This window comes from Perissodus microlepis, chromosome 13 (genome assembly GCF_051167445.1).
Source record: "Perissodus microlepis isolate ML-2025 ecotype Zambia chromosome 13, ASM5116744v1, whole genome shotgun sequence".
Lineage (NCBI taxonomy): Eukaryota > Metazoa > Chordata > Actinopteri > Cichliformes > Cichlidae > Perissodus > Perissodus microlepis.
In genome coordinates this window covers 17,216,997-17,240,635 of record NC_140473.1, presented here as the reverse complement: position 1 = coordinate 17,240,635, position 23,639 = coordinate 17,216,997, and the positions used below count along the sequence as shown (strand labels likewise).

Sequence of the window (23,639 nt, the reverse complement as noted above, 5' to 3'; positions counted from 1 at the left end):
ACCTATTTCTCCCTCAGTGAAAGATTAACTCTATCCTAAACATAACAACAGGCTGTGGCAACAAGAACTGCAATCAAGAGTTTATGATAACTGGCACATCAGTCTCTCACATCACTGTGGAGGAATTTTAGCTCAGTGTTTGCAGAATTGTTTTAATTCAGAGTGTTGAGTGAAACTCAGCGTTTGATAAAAAAAAAAAGAAAAAAAATCAGGAAGGGGCAAACACGTATTCGGGGAAAAGTGTACAAAACCATCTTTTCTACCACTGTGTCCAATTAAGCTTTTAATCACTCAAAACATTTAATACAAACTGACACTTTCAGGTATTAAAGTCCCAATTTTAAAAATACAACAACAATGTCTGACTAACACCTACAGATATTAAGTGATAAAAGGCATACAGCACTTCCACTGGGGGGGGGGGGGGGAGAGCCAGGATGTTTCACCAGCTGTTTCGGATTATGCAAGTGTGTGTTGGAGCGTGGTGCTTTTACAGATGCGCCAAAGGGTTCATGGTGGGATAGAGAGTGTGAAGGCTTATCCTGCTCCATTTATCTATCCATCCATCCATCCATCAGCCACACAGACACACACACAAAAATACCGGGACATCCCCACAGTCATGCTGTCCAAATTTGTTATAAAACAGGTTGATACTTACTTGATCTGCTTGGCGTTTTTGTAGCGGACAAAGACAACAATTGGATAAATGTGAACACTGTGGAGCCTCTCAATGGCGTGCGGGGCGATGTCGAGCAAACAGTGACAGCCCTGCATCAAAAAGACATAAAAATAACAGCAATCATCGACGACCGTTTTCACCATCAGCGATCTTGCCTTTTATTGTCCACTGTCAGAGATCAAAGAGCCACAGCTGTGATAGCTTATCTTGACCAAATGCAGACAGTCGTTTCATCTTGTCCGATAAAATCTGAAGAGAAAGAAAAGCACAGAATAATACCTTATCTGTTATTTCTTTTATAGAAGCAACCGTGGTCACATCAAAATGTCCGCTCCTGCGCTTGTAGTCGATGAAGAGGCAATCTTTGACGCCCCGCTCGATGGCTTGCTGGGACGCCTTCATCACCTCTGCAAACGAGACAGAAAAAGTACGAGAGTGAAGGTTCCTGCTATGAAAGAAAGTAAGTAAACACTGAAATGAGAAATTAAATGCTTGCTAGATTACACCCTAAAGCTTTCCTCCTAAAATGTTAGTTGCAGTTCACTGATGTACATGAGGTATTCATTCTCCAGATTTACAGGTCTGAAACATCTGCACGACATCACCTTACCCAGTACACATCTGCAGAACTTTCCGGGGGATTCTTTCACCAGCATCTCCTTGACAGGGTCTGTGAGAGGCCCGAGGATGAGTACTGGTCGGGGAGAGGTGCACTCCACCTTCTGGACTCGCTGGTATGCCAAGCTCACACAGTCTGAATAAAACAGGACAAGTAGGCCAATCAAAAATGCTGTTCAACTACCACTACTACAACAACACAGAACATCTAAGCCTTTGATCGCACCATCAAGGAAGGGGATGGAGTCTGTGCTGATGGTGTCCAAAGCCACCATCTCTTTGCTGTCTTTGGAGCTGCTGCGTTTGTGTTTCTGTTTCCTCCTGAAAAAGGATCTGCGGGCTGCTGCAGAGAGAGTCTTACTGGAGTCTTCCTTCATTTCCGTCACGCTGTGTCTGCGGTAAAACTCTTGGTCCATCCTACACAACAGACACAAAGCAAAGATTTAATGTAAGAGAATCCAAACCGAAGGTCAGTTTGGATTCCTATTGTAGATATTAGACTGCAGTTGAGGAGTTGGTTCCCAAAACAGGATCACCTTTAATCAGAATTTAAATGTTATTGACTAATGTTCCTAATGCCAAGAGAAACTAGAAGCATATTGTTTAGCACCACACCTCTGCAGTACGACAAAAATAAGATCTTGCAGTGCAATTAAAAAAAAATGTAAGTGATTTTAAATGCGCTTCCTAAATTGCAGCAGCATGGCAGGGATAATGGTCACAGCTGCTACAAGCTTAAAAATATGTGTAAGAAATGGAAAAAAACAAGCTCAGATTCATGGAGAATTCAAATGGAAGGTTATAATCTGATTTTTCAGAACAGAAGCGATGGCAAAAATTTGCCCACATACACGCTACATTGCCAAAACTATTCACTCCTCTGCTTTTACACACATATGAACTCGAGTGACATCCCATTCTTAATCCATAGGGCTTAATATGATGTTGGGCCACTCTCTGCAGCTGTAACACAAGGTTCAGAAGCTTTTATGGGAGTTTTTAACCGTTCTTCCAGGAGCACATTTGTGAGGTCAGACACTGATGTTGGACAAGAAGGCTGGTTTGCAGTCTCCACCTTAATTCATACTAAAGAAGTTCTGTTGGGTTCCAGTGGCAGCGTGCTGTACTCCACTGCATCCAACACTTTACATTGCGCTTGGTGATGTAATGCTTGGATGCAGCTGCTCAGCCATAGAAACCTATTCCATGAAGCTCTCTACACATATTTGTTCTTGACCTAATTTGATGGCCACACAAAGTTCTCAAGATGGTATTTCACCAAAATCACGCAAAAGAGCCCAAGGTCCCGGGTTAATTCCTGAGTATAAATATCTGTTATAATTACCACTGACAGCAGCAACTAAATTAAATGCATTGCAATTAGATGCTTGAAGCTCAACCTTCCAACATATGTGGTTGGATAGAATTTGGGAAATCTGATGGAATGAACGACATCATTTTTCTGGAGATGAAGACCCATTTTTATTTTTTAAACAACAGCGAGACATTAATACTAAAGTGTGTTTGATTTTAAATATGTGTGTGCGCATTTTTCCTTCCCTTCATTTATTTTTTCTTTAGATTTTTATTATTATTGAAGAAAAAAGGAAAACTGTCAATATTGTACTCACAACAACTGTAAATGTGACGACAGCAATGTAAATATGAATGGTGATGTACAAATTGTTTATGAATGGTGATGATAGAAATATATTGTGTATTTGCAGTTTCCACCCACATGTACTTGCTGGGGATCTGCCCCCTCTGGATCTGCTGCGCATTCTCATCTAGCTGCCAGGCCATCCAGGTCCCAAAGATGCCCTTTGGTAAAGACTCATCCACGTACAGGATGTCATCCTTCTTAAAACTGAGGTCCCCCTTGGCCTCCCCCACCCTGTCGTAAAGTGCTCTGGTGGGAGGAAGAGACAAAGATAGATGGGGAGTTATGAAGAACGGAGCAGAACGAAAGGAGCAGAGGAGCATGAAGTTGATAAAGTGAGAAAGGAGGTGAGGAATCACACAAGATAAGTGTGAAGAGAACAAAACGAAGAATCAGTCACACATGAGCAAAAGAAAGAAAGTGTCCATTTCATTGTCAATATAAGCCTTGCTTTCCTCATACTGGAGGTTTGTAAGTCACTCCCGAGCAGCCCGTCTATGACAGCCACAGAAGCTGAGTATATTTACTGCAGATGACATCACAAGCCCACTTGCCTATATGACAAGTGACTGCAGCAGCTGCGGCAACAACGCCCAGACTGACACCCAACAATAAAAGTGACTATTATAGAACTTAATTTTCCATTCATACACCGTGCATCTCTAATGCCCTGGCAAACACTGAGAACTAAAATGGATGTGGTGTTGCATCTGGTGTGTACTGAGATCAGATAACCTAAATCTGTAGCGTGATTAGCTTCGCTGCAGTGATACAGTGGATCTGGGACATAACTGGTTAGATGAGAAAGAGTCCAGCTTGTCCAAAGGCTCTCTCGTGATGGTTCTATATTTAGCAGAAGAAAAAGAGATGAGGCTGCTGTGGGAAAATTAGCGGTCTCTTTTTAGAAACCTGGATCACAAAACTCTTACGTGACCGTATGTTTAAGGCAAGTACAAGCACATACCTAATGTAAAAGCCATCTCCTGAAATATCTTTGACCACGTTGAAGTCATCAGGCCGATGCTGCACCTTTAATGTGACTGTCTCCGCAGGCTTTAACATCTCAACATAAACCTCTTCGGCTGTCTTATTCTTCATATTCACCGAGTTGTACTGAAAGAAAGGAGAATGCAAAAAAAGGGAGGCTTATTTCACGTTACATCACGAAAATAAAAAGGGCGAAATCTGATGAATGTTTACACTCCTGTAATCATTTCATCGGCATGTGAATGGTGCACAAGAAAACAAGATTTCCTCCGAGCTTTCAGCTGTATTAAAGCGTCGCAGTATTGATTTGTGCCATGTATGGGGGAAGAAAACAAACAGGATGCAAGTGTGAAGGACAGACTGATGCTGTGCCGCCTGATGACAAAGCCGCATGGCAATTCACAACTGCAGGCTCTTTGTGGCAGAGAGCTAAAAAACAGGAGAATGGCAGGAATTGTCTTGTATGAGTTTGTGATGTTCTGGAGAAATTGCCAAGTGGGAGTGGGAGAGAACTCAGATGAAGACGAGATCAATGAAATCAATGAAAAACAAAGACAGGCGGGGGGGGGGGATGCCAGCACCTTCTGGCACTCTTCAAGTTTTAAGAAACAATAGCACAAAAAGTTACAAGAGACACAGCAAAACAACAAATTAGTATTGTGGCTGGTATCACACCTAAATATTTTTACCGTTTATCTATAAGAAACAAGGACACATCTTTATGTTTGAAAATGCTGTTTCAGGTATGCTTTTATTTGGATGATCAGTTCTCTCATATCTTGAATGAAAGTTTTGCATGACACTTTCACAACCACAAACCACCTGAACGTCAGGCAATTACGGTAAATTACAGCCATGCTGCTACGATCAGATTATCAAACTGTGGAAAATGTGCAGGAAAAAAACAAACAAAACCACTACAAAAAGAGCATATAAACCCAATTCCCAAAAAAGTCCCTGTGTAAAATGTTAATAAAAACAGAATGCAACGGTTTGCAAATCTCATGCACCCATATATTTTTTTTCCACAATAGAATACAATGAATTTGATGGCATCAGCATGTCTAAAAGAGGTTGGGACATGGGCAACAATAGTAAGTGGAACTAAACAGAAACAGCTGGAGGACCATTTTTCAGACAATTACATTTAATTGCCAACATGACTGGGTTTGCACACCTATAGGCAGTTAGCAAACTTGTCCTGCTCAGACATGTAGTGTATAGCTGGTAGTTGGGTTTATCGAGGTCAGATCACATGTCTCCTCTCAAGACAGTAACATCACGTGTCTGTCTTAGTGAGGCGTTTAGGGAAACACTGCATCTACAGAACAAAACATGAATGAGGGTTTTACTAGTTACTAATACAATATTCATGCAAAAATGACAAATTTAAAATGACTGATCTTTCCAGTTACCCATCCGACTGAATATGAATATACTGTATGAAATCTATCCAGGTCCATTATAAAATTCCATGTGTCTGTTTGTGGATGTGGGGTCAGGTTACAGTATATGTCCCTACCTCCAGGATGAGGTCCCCAGGAAGCAGCCCATCAGGACCTCGAGCTGGACTGTCCTCATCCAGACTCTCTATGTAGACACCCCTCAGGTTTCCTCCACAGAGTGTGACCCCTACTTCCACCCCAGGCCTGCGTACTGTTACGAGCCGCAGCTCACCCGCTTTCCTGCCCCCCTCAGACGGCATCCTGGAGGGCAACAAGAGTCAGTTACAGAGATAATGAAGTGTAATTGTGTGTGTAATTGTCTCCCGTCTTTGTCTACATGTGTACCTGATAAAATTGTGAGGGCTGGTAGTGGGCGTAGTCTGCTTGGAGGAGGGAGTGAGTGTGCCCTCGTCCTGTTCACTGAGTGTATCGATGGTGGAGTGATTGTCAGGTGTAGCGGCCCCACTGCCCTGCGGAGTTGGCTGAGTACTGACCGGCTCCAGACGGGAGCTGCAGTGCAAAATAGGTTACACTGATTGCATTAAATAAGGAGTTATGATTGATGCGCTTCTAAAATGTCACAAATGTTTTATTTGACCTGAACGTATTCTGTAGCCAATCCAAGTATCAAAAAAGTCCAAATTTAGATTAACACCAGCTTTTATTGGACCCAGTGCAAACTGGCCAAGTGCATTAATTTTAATTAGAGTGACTCAGACTTTGTAACTTTGTTCCTTGCTTTATATTGTGCGTTTTCTCTCGTTAAATGGTGAAAGATCACAAGAATTTAAATAATAGAAAAGCATCAGGCTAACAGATGAATCATTTTAGGTATTAGTATTTTTTTTGCTATATTCTGCATATGTGGAGATGCTTTAAAGCTGACCTATTACAATTAAAAAAAAGAATAGAAGGGCAATATGAACCCTGAGCTTTTAGCTTGTACCTACACTGGCTTCATTATTTGAAACTTCATTATATACATGGCAGAATATAAGGAAAAGCATAATAGGTCCACTTTAATGTGTCAGGATCTTATTAAAAAAGATACAGTCAATGCTGAAATGAGCCTAAAACCTTTTGTGTTGGTCTGACTCTGTGCACATTGCTAATATTTAAAGACAAACAGCTACAAAGTTCATCTTTTCACCTGGGTGATCAAGTGCTGTTTCAGATATTACTTTATGTATACTCAGCTAGAAAAGTGCAAGTCAATAAGATGTAACACCTGGCCTCACTGCCAGAGTGTATTTAAAATGCAGCTGGAACCGATTTAAAAATTAGCCAAATGAAACAGCTGAGATTCCGATAAAAACTAACCCTACACTAACGCCACATTACCTCGAGCGAGAGTGGTTGCCCAGCTGGTACATGTGTGGGTTGTACTGTGCCATAATGGTGATGGTGTCGCACTGCTGGCCGATGATGAGACGAGCTTGCTGCTCAGTAGCGTTCCGCAAGTTGATGCCATTGTACTGATAAAGTGAGAAAAGTGTGATTAGGACAGGGAATGAAGGAAGACACGGGAATGTATTCTATTATCAGTCTATTAAAGGCTTTAAGTCAGGGATGTCAAACTCATTCTAAATTGTGGGCCACATATAGCTTTGATGTGAAGTGGGGAGGACAAGTGAAACGAAGAAAAAGAAGTACCTCCGTTTTTCTACATGATAAAGAAATGTTGCTGTAGAATTATTTTTTACAATTTAAGAATCAATATGTAAAATTACAGACAAATTTCTAGAGTAGACAGAAAAGTTCACTAACATTTAAAAATCATTTAATTTGTTTATATATTAGTTAATTACTCTGTGTTGTATAAATGAGAATTGGGGGGGGGGGAGTCTTTATCGCTATGAACTGCTATAAAACCTATGAAAATACAGTTAAAAGTCCAAACTTTAGATGCAAGATGCCTTCCTTCACTTGTTCCAAAGCCATCCAGTGGGCCAGATTGGAATGTTTGCCTGGCCGATTCTGGCCTCCAAGCCTTATGTTTGACACCTATGTTTTCAGTTATTTGCAGCAATTGGTGAAGAAAGTAGTTATGAGAGCTGACTAGTCATTAAAAAGGAAAAGTGTACATATGCACATAATGCATAAATGTAGAGCTGAATGCATGCACCTCAGCCCTTAAAATACATTATAATAGTCAGAGCTCCAGATCAAGGAGGCATCTGCTTTCATTTTCACTGAGCTTCAACTACTAATAATAAATATATCGGTGACATATCTATTAATATCTTGCTTCGAAACAGATATGCTTAGAAAAAAAAAGATATTTTTTGGACTCTCACTCATATGCTGTTGCATGCCTGTAAAAATGTGAAGAGGGCACGTTACACTGGAGCAGCCCAGACGCTGTGGCTCTTACTTAAAGGGAAGCGACAAGCCGAAGCACTGTTAAAGGCTCCACTACTTTATGTGATGGTGAAATAAATCAAAATTATGGAACACGCAGCTAAATTTCTGCAAACGCGGTGGGGGTATATTTCTTCACTTCAAAAACATTCCTACTAAGTGTTTTTCTTTTTTACTACCTAAACTGTGCATCATCTACAGCTACAGTAAACTCACAATTGATGTGACAGCTTGTGCAGTTATTTTACTTGTGTAGAGGGAAAAAAAAGAAAAAGGCATTTCAGCAAGTATTAAAATACTGGGAACAGCTTCAGCACTAATGAATACAGTCCTCCAGGAAGTGAAGCCAAATGAATAAATGTATGGTAGGCAGCAAAATGACTGTGCCTTTGAAGACTGAATATATTTGTGGCATCTGTCTTACTATGTTTCTATTTTGCAGGCATCTGCCAGTAAACCCTTATTTATGTTGCTTGAAGGTATAAAACCTTTTTGACCAACAGTAGGTTGTTCATACCTCCAGTAATTGGTCTCCATACTCCAGTCCTGCCTGGTGGGCGATGCTACCTCCAGTGACTTTAGACACAAAGATTCCTCCGTTCTCCCCACTGACAATGGAGATGCCCAGAGGCTCTGCACCTTTGTGCACAATGACATTGCGGGGTTCCTCCAGGTATGGCCTAATGGGGGAAAAGAGGAAAAAAAATATATACATGAATGAACAGAATCACATAAATGCAGTTATAAGTAGGTCACCACACAGGAGTAGAAGGTAGTGAGGGTAATAAGTTTCCTTACAGATCTGGGGAGTTACTTCCTGACTGGGCTTTTCCTTAAGTTACACAAAATTACATCTGGTTCAAATTCTAAATACGTTATGAATAAAAAGCTCATCTTCAAATTTAAGAACATTTAACACCAAGCTTCAATACCACCCCCCACCCACAGGTATGTAGTGGATCATCTCTGCAGAGTGCCACATTATGACCGTCCTATAGAAGAAACTGCAGCTTTACAGAGACAATGTGCACAAAAGTGAAATCACAGCCATGTGAAATCCTTTCACATGAAGAAGATTTGCATGAATTTTGTGGGTCTTCATAACAAGGTGGCTTTGGATATGGGTTACAGTTTCATGTAGGTAGATAAGAGGGAGTGGATTAGCAGCCAGAGACCAGGGTAAAGAGAGTGGTGTGGTACAAAAACAAACAAAAAGATCATGATCTAGAAGCTTGAGACTGAATAATAATGATACCAGTGCATAACATACATACTGCAGACTAAAGGGTGACTTGGCTTAAAAACCAGCAGTGCACACATGCATAGTGACTATGGTGTTATCATAGAGCACGGATGCTACATGCACCCTGCTAGATTCAAATGGCTTTCTGACATGGAGAGAGATATGGGCGGGGCACATAAACAACACCAAACCTTTGAAGTTGAAAGTGTATCTAATCAAGAGTTCTGTGTCCTCAGGCACAAATCACACTGCTGCATGCAAACAACCATCTGTCTCAGAATTACACAACTCTTGGGGTGGGTTAAAAAAAAAAAGTATAAAAAAAATAATAATAATAAAAACCTCTTTTTGCATTCCATATAGTCCACATAAACCTCACAAGCCTTTCTGGTCCTCCTTATTCTCTACCCAACTATTACATGTTGACAACATGGGCTGGGGAGAAGGCTGGGGGAAGGGGAGGGGGGCATATCCTTGTTTGTATCACTGTGAGAAGGAACAAACCTGAGGCTCCTGAGAGAGGAGAACCTCGGCCTTGCAGCCAGAGGAATCCTTAGAAAAGAGCGATTACGGTAAAGAGATCTGGAAGTGGAGGGTTGCAGAGAGGCAGGAGGAAGATAAAGAGGAAAATGGAAGACAGATATCATACAGAGACAGTAACATGTAAAAGAGTGGTGTTGGTTATAAAATATGTGGCAGGAAAGTTAAAACAAAAACAAAACATTAAAAAAAAAACCTGCTTCTTTGAAAAACAGCAAACCATATTACCATTTGGAGTTTTAATAGGATTTCAATCTGAATTTCAATGGAGGGATTGCACAACTGACCATGATGGACCTGTTGCCTAGCAACACCTTTTGAAATAGCCTAGGAGGATCCTTGAGGGCAGACACAGGCTATATAGTACCAGCTTCTAATCATCATTCAGCCAACAACTACACCATTCGGAGGGAAATTTTTGCAGCATCTCAGTCCGATAGCAGACGCTGCAAAAAATCTCTCAACAAGATGGTCACACACAGTTAGCATCTTCTATGTTCCCTTTAATTTAATTTTCTTTTTAATGTGGGAATAGTTCTCTCCATCATACCTGTCTTTCCTGCGCTCTCCTATTGGCACAGGGCTGACTGAGATCCGAGGTAAAGTAGAAATGGATCCTTGTGATTGGCTGCTGGCAAATGAGGAAGTCTCCAGATTGAGTGGTGATTGTGGAGGCGTGATGAGGCTGGGACTGCTACACTCGGAATGCGAGAGGGAGCCTGGGTTTAGGTAAAGAGGAACAGAAAAGAATAAGGACAATCCTAAAATACACACTGACTTAATACACAAAACTTCAACTACATAACATTTTCCCTCCCAGAAAAGATCATTAAAAACCTAAATTTTCTCCTCAAATCTTCATTTTTTATTTTTTGATCTGCCTCATGCAAATGTTAGTTTGACATTTTGAATCAGAAGAAAAATTATTCTAGCAACCTAAGGAGAGTGTTTGGATTAATCACTTAGATCTAGATGTTATTCTTGTGTCTAAACACAATTTGACTACTGATCCACATGAACCCAGAGGTGATAAGCAAACCACTTACTGATGACACAAACTGGTAAAGATTTTTCTGCTTAGGCAGTTTAACCTTAGTTTAAACCTCTATAAAAAACACTGAACTAACCAAGCTCAACAATAGTAAAGCAGACATTGAAAAAAATACAAACAAACAAAATAAATAAAATAAAAAGTCTGTGGAATTCTGCCCCCTCAGAGTTTGATCTGAGAGACTTCAATAATCATATTTTAACAATCATTTGGTGTGTTGACTGTATTTTACCAGCAGGCACGGTACCTCTGTCTGAGCCCAGCATGGAGCGCGGGTAGCGGGGAGTAGAGGGGATTTTGATCCTCTCTGTGCGGTACTGAACATTATTGGAAGAACCTGTCAGAAGCATGAGAAGGATAAGACACGAAAATTAATGCAAATAGAAAAAGTGGCGTTGAGCTTTGGGACTGCTGGTGTGTGCATGTGCGTGCGTGCGTGCGTGTCAGACTGACCGAGCCGTGCACTGGATGGCAGTGAGTTTGTACCGTGTGAAGCTCTGCTGCTGCGTGATGATGAGGATTCGGAGAAGTCATTTGAGCGTTTCTGCTGGCTCAGGTCCAGGCTCAGACGACCCTGGTGTTGTGGGCTGCACAGGGAAAGAAAACAAGCTTTGAGACCATCATAACTGAACACAGATTCTTTTTTAATTCTTTAGGCTGATTTTTTACAAATTTACTCAGACCTGTAGACTAAAGAACTCTTTGTTCCCCACTGCCTTTAAAGTTCTAACACTTGACAGGAGTTTATTACCTTTTGGACTACTTCAGTTTTGCAGACACACAATTGCACACTCAATGTTATATCATATGTGTAAATCTTATTATTTCTACTGTATTTCTAATGTTTTTAATAATAGAATAATTGATAAACTAGTTATTTAGTTTATGTGTTTGTTTTTTTGTACAGAGAAGCATGTTTCTTTACTGTATATGACAAAACTTTGAAAACTGTGAGTGGCTGGGCTAAATTGCAACATCTCGATATTAAGGCAAAGCAACAGCAGGTATGTAATTTAACTGTCAGTTTGCCTTTGGGAACTGGATAATTTTAAATCATTAGTCATTACAAAACACTAAACTTCCAGTTAAAGTAGCCTGAAGATAAACCGTCAGTTTGAAAGCTGGGTTCAAGGAAACTGTGGGCATTTAAAGGCTATAACCTGGTGTGGGTGTGCTGGTGGCATATCTGGGATGCGACAGATGGACAGTTGCTGGTATGAACACGATGACTGCGCACGGTGTACACTGGATTCCTCATCACGGCCGTCACAGCGGGGCAAGGTGACAGTCCACGGTGGGTGGAATCTGCCAATTACACACATTCACACACACGACCATTTTATAGACGCTGGAATCTGATTATCCTGAGAGCACATAGGGACCGACCTATGCTTCAGCAGTCTGCAAACTTACTCGGAGGTAGGGATCCACCGTAGACTGTGGGGACAAAGCCGACACTGTGTCTATGAGAGCGGCTGGGGGAGGAACGCAGCATGTCCCTGGGCTCTGGTGAATGCTCATCATTAGAGTAGCTCTGTGATTAATGACAGTTAAAAAATTAAACAGCGGGGCAAGTACCATATGGCAAGAATGACAACCTGAACATCTAACACTGAAAATAACATTTATCCCCAATGCAGGTATGGTATTTGAGCACTCGATTCTGACCCAGCTTGTGCACGGGGTGCAAGGCATCAATCACTCCGACACACTGGCAAGAGGCAAATCCCAGAGGCTTTACTCTGTCTGGGCTGTAAATTCTATTATAAAATGGAAGCTTTGGCCCACCGGGATGATTTGAAAGGTCCCATTTTGAATTTTCCCTCAAATACATCATATTCTCTGCATTACAGAGGCTTCTAATCAAAACTACCCCAGATTGACTGAGGGTGAAAGCAAAGGAATATTTTATGGGAAAAGCAAAAACAAATGTGACTCAAACTAAATGCACTTTTGCACCTCTGAACCCCTCAACTCACTTGGAAGGTGGGAAGAGTAATGGTCTGAGGGGTCATCCTACGTCGAAGGGCAGGGGCAGATTTAGGGCGCGGCCTCTTCACCTCTGGCTCCTCCCCTCTGGTACGACCAATGTCCTCATCACAAGACTTCCGTGAGGTGAGGACCTTGCCTTCCAGGAAATAGTGGTTTCCGTTCCTGTCCCTTTCTCGCTCACTCCTGTCTCTGCACTCGCCTGCTGCCATGGAGATGGCAGCCTCTCCCTTGCCGTCAGAGGTGATTGTGCAGTCAGAGGCAGAGCTGCTTTGATGTTTGTGTTTGAATTTGAAGGAGTCGCTGCGAGTGGGTGGGGTTGGGGGAGTTGGGGTAGGGGTTGATGAGGAGGAGAGGGACTCTGTCTTTGAAGGTTGTGGAGAGTGAGAAGCTGCCGCAGCAGCAGCAGCCACTGCTGCAGTCTGATTGGCTGCCATATACTCCATCTTAGTGGAAGGTGTTTCAGGGCGTTTGAAAGTGTCTGGGTCAAAGATGGACTTCCTCTGCTTGGGTGATTTGTAGATGGAGAGTTGGGTGGCTGCAGAGACTGGACTAGTGTCTCTAGTATCTGGAGCAACCGACATACTTCCCACTATCATTTTTGGCCATGTGCCGCCACTGTGCTTCTTCTCCATGGCTGCATCCATGGTGATGCAGTCTGCAGGTGAAACTGGCTCAAAGGGCAAAGAGGAAGGCGCTTTCGTGTAGGGACAGCACTCTTGGAAAGCACTGGGCCCATACCGGCCATTCCCCAAGTCTGAAGATGGCCGAAGGCTGGTGGCATGGAGGGATCCTGTGGAGAAGGGCCTGCTGATGTCACCATACATGTCATCAGATTCACCTCTGACCTTTCTCCTCTCCCCAGAAATGCTGCCTGTGCTAGCGCTTCCAACATCTGGGCAGAAAATGTCAGTCTGTGTCGAGCTGTTGTGTTTGAGATTCCGACTGTTCCGGGAGTGAATCTCCGACAGGTGAATGCGCCCGTTTGACTTCTCTGATGACTCGCGCAGACTCTCAAAAATGTTCTGGCCTGATGTGCTGTGAGGGAAAAACTGTAGAGAGAGCAATGGAAGCGATTAACCACACCTGATAAACATACTTTCGTTTTTTAAAACAATACACTGACAAACAAAATGAGTCCGTTTTCTCAGTTCTCACAAACCACACTGTTGAATTTGTAAACCTGCTATGTAGGGCGCACAGCAGTACAAAGGAAATCTTTTAAAAACTTTCAGTCAGGCTCTCAGAGTTCACAGAGCGAGATGAATACTGGCCCACCTTCATAAGAGAGAGGCTGAGAGAGTCCCTGCAGCTACGCAGCAAAGCCTCACACTCTGTCACAGACTTGTTATCCAGAGCAATTCCGTTTATCTGCAGAATGGGGAAAAACACTGGAAATAAAAGCAGGTCCTTCAACACAAAAGCAATGCACACTTGTCTTTCCTGATATTCCCCCGATGCGTTTGTACATCTTGGGTAGCAGTATCGCTATAACAGATACACATCTACAAACACATACAGGTGACAAATCTCCTAAACATGAGATTCCCAGGCTCCGAGATGTGTCACATGCTACTGCGGTGGGAAAACCACAAGAAATCTAGGCCAACACATTTCAGTCTCAACAACCCCTCACACTGCAGTCTGCACATTCCTTTAGAACAGACGTGACCTGAGAGGATTCTCCAAAACACAAACAAGGTCAAAGATACTGAAGAGCAAACTATGTACTTTATTACAGCTGAGATTTAACATAAATTATGTCCTGAAAGAACATCATGCCTGAACCTAGAACAAGCAGGGGAAAGAAACCTTCACTTCTGATCTTTAGGGTTCAGTAGCGGGCATTCATTTGCATTTTGTACTTATTTCACCTCCAGTTCAGCACGCTGTTCTCTTTTTTTGCAAATGCAACTATGCACTTATTAAGTCATGCTAAAGAGATTATATAAAAGGGAGACAAGGTAGTCAAATCTATATGGGAATTCTGTAACATCAAAGTTGCTCATGGCCACAAAGAGCCAAAGAATCACCAAGGTGAGAAACATGAGCCAATCGTGTTGTAATGGACCACTTTCATGCATATTTCAGGATGTCAGTGGGGCAATTTGAACTCTTGTTAGAAGAGTTGGGAACACATCTGAGGAGGCAGAGAAATAATTTCAGAGAGCCGATTGTCCCGGAGCGGTGACTTGCTCTGTGTCTGAAGTAAAATTGTATTATTAAAGTGCTAGACTTGTTGCCAAATAGAGTGGTCTGATTGGTCAGATCTGTATATTCGGATTCGAAAATTTTAAAATCATACTGCAGATTTATCCAGTTAAACGACATGGTCAAAGTGAAGAGGTGCATTAAGAAAATATTTTTAACCCACTAAATATTTGCGCAGATTTTACGTGCCCGGTGTGTTAAGTCCTTTAAAGGTGATACACATGTTTCATGATTCTAAACAAACCGGGGACCTAAGAATTCTGCTGCTGCTGGAAGATTAGCACTAAATACAACGCCGCGTTTCCATCTCCTTTAAAAAAAAAAAAAAAAAAAAAAAAAAAAAAAAAAAAGGATTTCTGACACGTCTCTCTTCAGTTCCCCTCTGGGGTGAGTATACTGCAGCTATGTGCTTGGAGACAGCTCCACCTACCACTGCAGAGCTCCAGGTTTTTGAGGATTTAATCAAAAGAGGAGACTTCCCTCCTTCCACTTCACACCCACACCCTCAGCCAAATCCCACCTTATCTACTTTTGGAGTGTGGATACTGAAATGGATCAAGGGCTGGATTAGAAACCCAAAGAAACCTCTGTGAACTGCAGTGTGCCAGACATACAGGAAGAGAGTATCAAAAAAATAGAGAGAGGGGATTTCATAGAAGCTGAAACTAACTCACAGCAATGAGTCTGTCTCCAACTGTGAGAGAGCCCTCCCTGGCTGCTGGACTTCCCTGGACAATGGCAGTGACAAACACTCCACTTTCCAGACCAATGCCACTGTCTAAGATACAAAAGACAAAAAGAGGTTGATAAACAAGGAAAATGCAGACATCTATATAAATATTTCAATCCATTTATAGAGACAGTATTATACCTTTGTGTCCCATAAGGTTTATATGAACAGGAGTGACCAGCCTTCCTCCTAGAGACTTCCTCCTTCGTACCACCATATTGATCAGTCCTCCGCCATTAAGAACAGCCTTCACCACCTGCTTCCTGTCCTTATTGGTCAGGTCGATGTCATTAATCTTCAATAGCCAATCATTCACTCTAAAAACATGAGAGAACACAGGGTGAGGTATTTAATAAAGCATTAATAAAGCCACATAAACAGATCTCTTCTTGAGGCAGCTCATACCTTAACCTTCCATCTGCGATACTTCCTTTGTCCACCCGTGTAACAAAAATGCCACAATCTCCAGGTAAATATGGATCATTTACCCCCTCTGCAATATCAAACCCAAGCGCCTTCAAATCCATGTCATCCTGTGAAGCCAATAACATAAGTGTCACTTGGCTCATTCTGAAAAACCCATTTTAATGCCATCATGTTTTGACAGATCTTAGAGGTCTGCTGGCTCTCAGGAGATTAGCATGTGACCAATTCAATCTCAGCAATAAGACCTGACCACTACTCTTACCCTGTCCTTCTCAAACTCCACCACCTCCGTCTCCCACTCCAGGGAGTCTGTGTCAATGGCCGAGTCATGAGAGCTGTGGGCCATTAACTGACAGAACCGGGCCTCCTTCTCCAGCTGGCTTTCCATCTTCTCCCTTAACAAAGGCAGACATAACACACACAGAGTCAAAGGTTAGTCACTTGAGGAAGGATGGGCAGAGACAAAAAGAAAGAGCAGGGAAAGAAAAAAATACAGCCTGGATCAAAAGGGAGCCGCATCTACAGATTGCGCAGAATTTTACATATTTTAATCTTCGTGTCAGTCTCGAGCTTTGTTTCAAAACATCTGACGTGCTCTCATTCTTACAAACACTTTCCATTTAGAGGTCCAACGAGTTCAATTTAAATTTATTCCCAGAAAAAAAAAAATCTAAAAGTAGATTGCACACAATGCCACACTGTCAGCAAGATATATGGTGTCCTACTGAGGCATGCCTTAAGGGTTGCAGTGACATTAAAACCCCAATTGTACATCAGTCTCTGATGAGGATAGAGGAAGAAACTCAAAGTCACTGTATGGTGCATACTCTATATAGGGAAAATGTTAGATTACTAGTTAGATAATAATTGGATACAAGCACCATACATTACAAGTGGTTATAGTTAGATAATGTTAGGATTAAATTAGTAGATGGGGAAAGAGACTCGACTTTCCCCAGAATCTACCCTCCAGCCTGGAAATCGCAACCCTCGTGCAGGGATCTGACACATAATGGTTGTCATACACACTTTCGCCAGCAGAGGGAGCCTCTACATGCATTCTAAACACAGTCACATGAAGGGCCATGAAGACAGCGAGACAAAATGTGTGTGTGTTCAAAACACTGACGCTTTCCGGGATTACACTTTAATCTGGGTGTGTGGAAATGTTGCCAGAAACACAACTGCATGTCTCCAAAGGCTGAATGTCATAGCTTATGCCCAGCCAAGCCACACACTGACTACAACAGCTTACAGAGACAGCACAACACACACAGCTGAGTGAGTAGAGGCCATGTTGTTTGCACTTGCTGAAATTCAGAAGACCTTTCCACTTATTCCTTAGGAGTCTTTATTGGGATTCAGCTTTTATGAAACAAATGGAGAAGAAAGTTGGAAATGTGGAAATATCATGCAGTGAGGGAGTCAAGCAAGAGACTTCAGAGCTGACAGCAGCTTTAAAGCCATGGTGAAGACTCACTTTAGTTCTTTAAGTTCTCGCAATGTGTCATTCTTCTGTTTTCTCATATCATCCAAATTACGCAGGGCATCGGCCAGATCGCTGACTGCCCGGTCCCTTTCTCGTCGCAGGTTGTCACACAGAGTCCTACAGAAAGGAGAGAAGGGAGATTGTGAGTAATTAGTTTATTGGAGAGGGAGATCAACTACAGACCCTCTCAGCTTTGCTAAAAGTCTTAAAAACCCATAAACGCACTGACCTTATGCTTTCCCTCTCCGCCACTATTTTGTCTCTCTCCTGGAAGGCCCAATCCCTTCGACATTTGGCCACTTCAGCTTCCTGTGTGGCCTCCTTCAGCTCCTGGGACATCGCTTCATACTGTTTCCTTAGCATCTCGATCTCCTTATTGGCTCGTTCCATGTCCAAGGTGGCAGAGTCTTGTTTCTAAGAACATTAAGAGTACATGAAAAAGATTAATTTTATAACACACTACGTCTCGTTTTTCATCTTAAGTATTCTAAACAATAGTCCCATACAACAAACCAAGTACTTTTCATGTATATAACCCTGCACAAGGACTATTTAAATGGCTGCTTAGTGGGTAGAAAGAGATGCTTTTTAATCATACATTTTGGTTTATACTGAATTACATATCATGGATCTAGGAAGAAAGGGCTAGATATAAGTGCTTGGCTACCTTTTGAAGAAAAAAAACAAGTTGGGAAATTGGTTCACAGGCTACACCAGTGATAGTATATGGTATAAAGAGGACACCACAACAAAGACGTCAACAGATGCTTCCTGAGATTTTATGAAAGAGCGGTGACATTTACTTGTCTGGCTTGATAGTATTCTCTGAGCAGCTGATCCCTTTGAATGATGGCCTCTGTCCTCTCCTTGCGGGCCACATCCCTCTCCTCCCGGACCGTCTCGATGTCCTTGCAGGCCTGGCTCAACTCCTTCTGGGCCTCAGCTTTGTCCTTCACCTCATGGCAATACTTCTCCAGCAGCTCATTCCTCTCGCAGATGGCCCTGTCACGGTCCACCAGTGACGAGTTCAACTCCTATCCCAGAACAAAAGGCAAAATAGAATGAGGGCATCTCAGCACAGTGAGTCATTAAGGTGATGTGAAAATATTGTTGGGGGTCTAATGCAGAGTGATCTGATACTAGCTTCAAATCCTTTTGCAGTGTTCAGAAATATCCTCCAAAAAGAAGCAGAACCATTCGTGTGTACAGTGTGAGAAGGTGTCTAGTGATCAACCGATGACGCAGATGTGCAGATTTATAGATTTTGAAGGTTATGGTGAAAGTAGAGTCAATTCAGTTTTATTTAGAAAAACAAAATGATCTCAAAAAAAAAAATCAAATAGTAAACCCAAGACCTTCAGTATTTTCAGTATTGCAATAAGAAACCAGTTGCATTTTGTTAGCCTTGGAAGCAGCTTGGCTAAATGTTTCCCCCACTCCAGGCTTTAAGCTACACTAGATAGTTGCTGGCTTCAGCTTTACCATGACAGAGGTATCGATCTTCTCATCCAATGCTCCTTTCAGTTTTTTGGTTTTTTTTTTTTTAAATGACTACTACAAGTCAAATTCTTTGATGGATTTGGCATGTTTTTTTAAGCAGGTCATATTCAGTGCCAATTTTCTTGTCCTGAAGTCTATCAGTTATAAAAGACATATACACCTGAAAATATGCTGTTGTTTTAACGTGTTTTAAAGCCCGATACCTGTCTGAGAGCCTCCAACTCTTCACTGGCCACCACCCTTTCTGATGAAGTGTTTTTCAGTCGAGCCTCAGCTGCCTCCAGTTCAGTTTGCAACTTGTCCACCTCCTTGATCACCTGGTCCCTTTCGCTCATGATGAGGCGATATTCATTAAACACAGAGTCCCTCTCCTCCTTGTACTTCTCGCAGTCCTTGGCCGACTTCAGCTGCAAGTTCTTGTAGCGCGTCACCTCTGATTGCAGCCGCTCCATCTCTCTCTGCAGCTCCTTGTTCTGAGCTGAGGACTTGTTCAGCTCCTGCTGCACTGAATCAAACCTGGAAGAGGGGAGAAATGCATGTAGTCTGAGTACAGCACTAACCCTACTTTGACTCAAACAGACAATTTAATTTAACCCTTTTGTGTCTTTTTTGTGTCACGTAATGATGCTTTCACCTCCTCATTGAGGTAGAGTACTGCTGCTGGTAGTGCATAGCTGAGTCTCGCTGTTTGAGCAACGCATCCATCTGCTTCTGCAGCCTCCGGTTCTCCTCCTCCGCTTGCTCCAGGCGGCTCAGGTCTGTGTTGTGGTTAGCTACCTTCTCACTGTAACGCTTGCTCAGGGAATCATACTCCTTCTTTACAGCCTCCAACTTCTCCATAGCAGTGTCGTACAGCTTATTTAATACCTCTGATGAGCCCTTCTCGCTCATTACCTGGTAACAAAAATGCATACAAAGCAATTAGTATTGGTCAAAATGTTAATACCACAAACCTGTATGTACTTGTTGTACCCCACCTTAGCAGCAGATGGCGTTAATGTGCGGACAGGAGTGTAAGTGCAAGATAATCTGTGCCCACTTAAAAAAAACAAAAAAAAACAAACAAAAACAAAACAGATTTTATAAGGGCAAGTTTATTTCTAGGACTGCAGTTACGTACTTAGTTAACTGTGCTGGTCAGTCATTTGTCTTTAACTGTTTTAAGCACAGAGTGTGCCCTTCAGACTGCACTACTTATTCTCTTTCATTTCTGCAGGTCTTGCTGATATAGTCTTCCAGATTCCCAGAAGAGCTTCTGTGACCCGAAGGCTGTATTGACCTCTGCGAAAGCACACACTGCAAATGCACCAATGTGATCGTTACGTTGTTTGGGTCAGAGTGCCCTTTGCCCAAGCCAAGCCCTTTTCTTCTGTGTGTGCCCTTTTCAGAAATGCTCTGTGTGCATTTCCCTCTGCTTGGCTGCCCTGTGCTTGCAACTACTGCAGTGTCCCCATGGGTACTGTGTAAGACACTACTTCACAATATGGGTCACTGTCCCCTTGTGCTCTTAGAAGAAAGTATTCAGTACATAAAATACAAGAGGAAAGACTGCCTGACATCCCAAAATATATGAGGTGCGATCAAAAAGATAAAAAATAAAAATCTGTGGCTGCCTCTTAGAATTGCAAGAACTGAATCCTGTTTAAATCTGATCACTATCAACTTTGAGATAGTCTCCTCGCTAAGCAAGAACTTCCGGGAAATCGTGCTTTCCCAGCACATCTAACACCATCTCCAACGTGCACATTCTCTTATACACTGGTTTTTTTAGGAAAAAAAAAAGATACAGAGTCATGTATGGTCAGTAGAGCATAAGCACGGACAGCTCATGTAATTTAGCACAAACGTTTGTCATTAAATGCCTCAGGATGTTAAGGTAGAACACTGTGTTAACTGACCCTTGGTGACTAATTCACTGCGTACAATCCTGTGCGTGTCAACAACAGCACCAAGCACAGGTTTGGTCACACTGTGGCCTTTACGTCTGTGCTCTTGCACTTGAGTTTCTGTTTATAGCAGCACACCCAAATCGCACAACCAATGACTGTCCTTTAGGAGAGCTACCGCTCACACCTTGCAGCACGAGCATGAGCACGCCAGCCTCACATGCTTTCAGAAAGATTACAAATATGTGGTGCCTTAGTAAAGGAACAAATATTTACATGAAAAAGCAGTTCGGTTTTATATATGCAGGCCCACCATCTGTGCCATGTCACTCAATCTCTAATATAACATCTGGACAGCAACAGCGGTGCGTCTGTGACCGCGTTATACCTGCTGTTGCTGCAGCCGAAGGTCCGCCAACTCTTTCTGGTCTTGACTGTGCAGTCGTTTGAGCTCCTCACAGTTCTGTTTTAGGTGGTTGTGCTCCCGGACAAGTTGGGCATTGTCCCTCCTGAGTGTTTCCATCTCTTCCTTCAGCTGTGCCTGGTCGCCCAAGACACGGCTGTGCAGCATGCTAGAAAGAGGAAGAGTGAACATACATGGACGTGCAAACATACGCAGCAGAAAGCAAACTTTGATTAGATTAGGTAAACACAGAGAGGATACGCAAGTACATGCAATATGTAAAACTAAAATATTATTTATTCTACATCATCTAAAATTTGCAACCAAAGTTCAAACTGATTGAGAATAAAATTGATAAAAAACATTTACTCAGAGTAGAAGTTGTGAATGTATTGTTAAATCGTATTAGGTAAAAGCACACAATCATTAATTATATTAATTTACTTGCTTAGTAATCTAGGTGTGTGGAAAATATAAAAATATTGAAACACATGTTCTGCCTCTGTGCTCCAGAAATTTTGGCTGGGCTCACAAGCTATGAGGCTGAATGATTCAATCATATAAATGGCTCCATTTTCCAAGCTTTTAAAACCATGCGCGTTGTTATGTTGTAGTGCCAGTTCCCTTTAAACGTGAAAGCCGACTGTAGCTCCGAGGGATGTTCTTTCAGTCGGGTTAACTACAACACCACGCAAGTGTTTGTTACAGCTGCAGCAAAACAACGCAATAAAACTTGATTATTTCAATGCTGAAAAGCAGCAGATTGCAGAATCCCATCCCAAGCTTGTTTATTTTTTCATTTTAACAACGGTTCTGAACAACACTTACCACTGATACCAAATGGAAATCTAAGCAACTGATAAGCACAAACTGCATAACAGAGATACATATGACAACAGAGTCCTTCACCAACAACAAGAAAGACAAAACTCGTTGCAAGGAAGACTTACTGGTAGAAGTCAGCCTCCTTCACAGCCTCCTCGCACCTCTTGAGTGTTTTAGTATGCTGGTTCTTCAGAGACTGCAGATCTGCCATGGCCCCAATGCACTGACTTTTTAGACGCTCATAGTCATGACTGGCTTTGGAATTTGGCCTTAAGAAGAAAGGCACCAAACCAAAATTTTATTACACAAGCCTTGAATGATAGCGTGCCCAAGCACATCACAGATAAAAGAGCTGACCTTCTCTTTGTACAAAAATGCATAGTACTGGCATGTTTAATCCTAATAACAATACTTTAAAACTATGCGTGCATATAGGCATTTTAGCCTTGGTATCATGTGTTGCAAAGGAAACATCTTGTTTCTAGAGCACATTAAACTTTATTAAGCCGTCAGTGTCAATGTGCTCTCTCTGCAAGGCAAGGTCAACATTTTCCCAGACAGGTGAGAATTATTAAACATGGCAGCCAGCACTGAAGACAGCCAAGAGAGAGTAAACAATACCAGTGGAGCTCTGCTGATTCAAAGAGCAATGAATCCCAGATTTGATGCCTTTCATTTAGGCAGAAAAGGGAGGCATGAATATCAACACTTTTATAGTCATGAGGCAAATTAAAAAGTGTTACCAGGAGGTAACAAGAAACAGTGACAACAACAACAACAACTTGGCAAACAGGCCAAGATTTGCACCTGCAGTCGTCGAAGGTGGTCCCAGGCGATGCCAACGCCAGACGCTTACGAAGCTCATCCCGCTCCCTGGTCACCTGGCGGAGCTGCAGCAAGATGGTGTCCAAGTTGTCACCGGAATGCCGGTTGTCATTGATAGCTGGGGGTGGGGAGGATGCTTCACCATTAACAGGAGAACCTGGAACGGTAAACACATTACTGAGAAGCCCGTGACCATTTATCACACACTGGATTGTTTTATCTCGTAAATTTAGAGTCTTTAGCGAGAGACAAAGCATGAAGGAGTAGGATTGTGAAAATGATTTCTTCCTAGTTTTGTTCATTTCTTCAGGTATAATAGATTTTCTATGACCAAATTAAGAAAATGTACAGATTTCTGTCAAATACACACAGACGTCATTTCCTGCAAGATCACAGATCGTGTTTACACACAGTGTCACCCTCAATGGTTAATTCCAACCCTGGAAAGAAACAGACATACAACTGTCCAGATGTCACTGAATGCATTCCCTTTTCTGTGCTTCAAAAGAACATCAAATTTAAACATTATGACCCATCCAGAAAAGATACTTGGTCAGAGTGTGCTCCCAACTTTAGAATTAGGAAGAAAAAGTCCCATCCAGCTGTGAGGGCAGCACCTGGTTGTTTAGAAATTCCTTTATAATATGCCAGAGGTTTTTCCTAAGACGCTGTGCAATAAAAGTTGGTGGGAATTGCATTCGATTTAAAAGACTACACCTTTTGTAATGTCAGATGTAAAAAAGGAAAGAAAAAAAATGAAAGGTTTGT

The 23,639-nt window shown here is 42.1% G+C and overlaps 1 protein-coding gene across 6 annotated transcripts in view; it reads right to left on the bottom strand.

Moving 5' to 3' along the window:
• dlg5a (discs, large homolog 5a (Drosophila)) overlaps positions 1–23,639 on the bottom strand; it is a 41,883-nt gene that overhangs the window by 2,591 nt on the left and 15,653 nt on the right. Inside the window, exons 3-32 of one of the 6 annotated variants that reach the window (XM_084947850.1) lie at positions 22,854–23,028; positions 22,172–22,315; positions 21,207–21,390; positions 19,567–19,826; positions 19,136–19,448; positions 18,236–18,466; positions 17,662–17,846; positions 17,424–17,549; positions 16,206–16,338; positions 15,923–16,050; positions 15,659–15,834; positions 15,462–15,565; positions 13,855–13,947; positions 12,567–13,628; positions 12,001–12,121; positions 11,748–11,892; positions 11,041–11,174; positions 10,820–10,924; positions 10,087–10,255; positions 9,501–9,578; positions 8,271–8,433; positions 6,734–6,867; positions 5,738–5,902; positions 5,470–5,653; positions 3,925–4,073; positions 3,039–3,209; positions 1,527–1,717; positions 1,293–1,436; positions 962–1,089; positions 662–771 (exon numbers count right to left, since the gene is read on the bottom strand). In XM_084947850.1, the coding sequence (XP_084803976.1) occupies positions 662–771; positions 962–1,089; positions 1,293–1,436; positions 1,527–1,717; positions 3,039–3,209; positions 3,925–4,073; positions 5,470–5,653; positions 5,738–5,902; positions 6,734–6,867; positions 8,271–8,433; positions 9,501–9,578; positions 10,087–10,255; positions 10,820–10,924; positions 11,041–11,174; positions 11,748–11,892; positions 12,001–12,121; positions 12,567–13,628; positions 13,855–13,947; positions 15,462–15,565; positions 15,659–15,834; positions 15,923–16,050; positions 16,206–16,338; positions 17,424–17,549; positions 17,662–17,846; positions 18,236–18,466; positions 19,136–19,448; positions 19,567–19,826; positions 21,207–21,390; positions 22,172–22,315; positions 22,854–23,028 (5,605 nt within the window). The remainder of the gene's footprint in view (positions 1–661; positions 772–961; positions 1,090–1,292; positions 1,437–1,526; positions 1,718–3,038; positions 3,210–3,924; positions 4,074–5,469; positions 5,654–5,737; positions 5,903–6,733; positions 6,868–8,270; positions 8,434–9,500; positions 9,579–10,086; positions 10,256–10,819; positions 10,925–11,040; positions 11,175–11,747; positions 11,893–12,000; positions 12,122–12,566; positions 13,629–13,854; positions 13,948–15,461; positions 15,566–15,658; positions 15,835–15,922; positions 16,051–16,205; positions 16,339–17,423; positions 17,550–17,661; positions 17,847–18,235; positions 18,467–19,135; positions 19,449–19,566; positions 19,827–21,206; positions 21,391–22,171; positions 22,316–22,853; positions 23,029–23,639) is intronic. The other 5 variants (XM_084947851.1, XM_084947852.1, XM_084947853.1 and 2 more) reach the window with 5 other exon arrangements.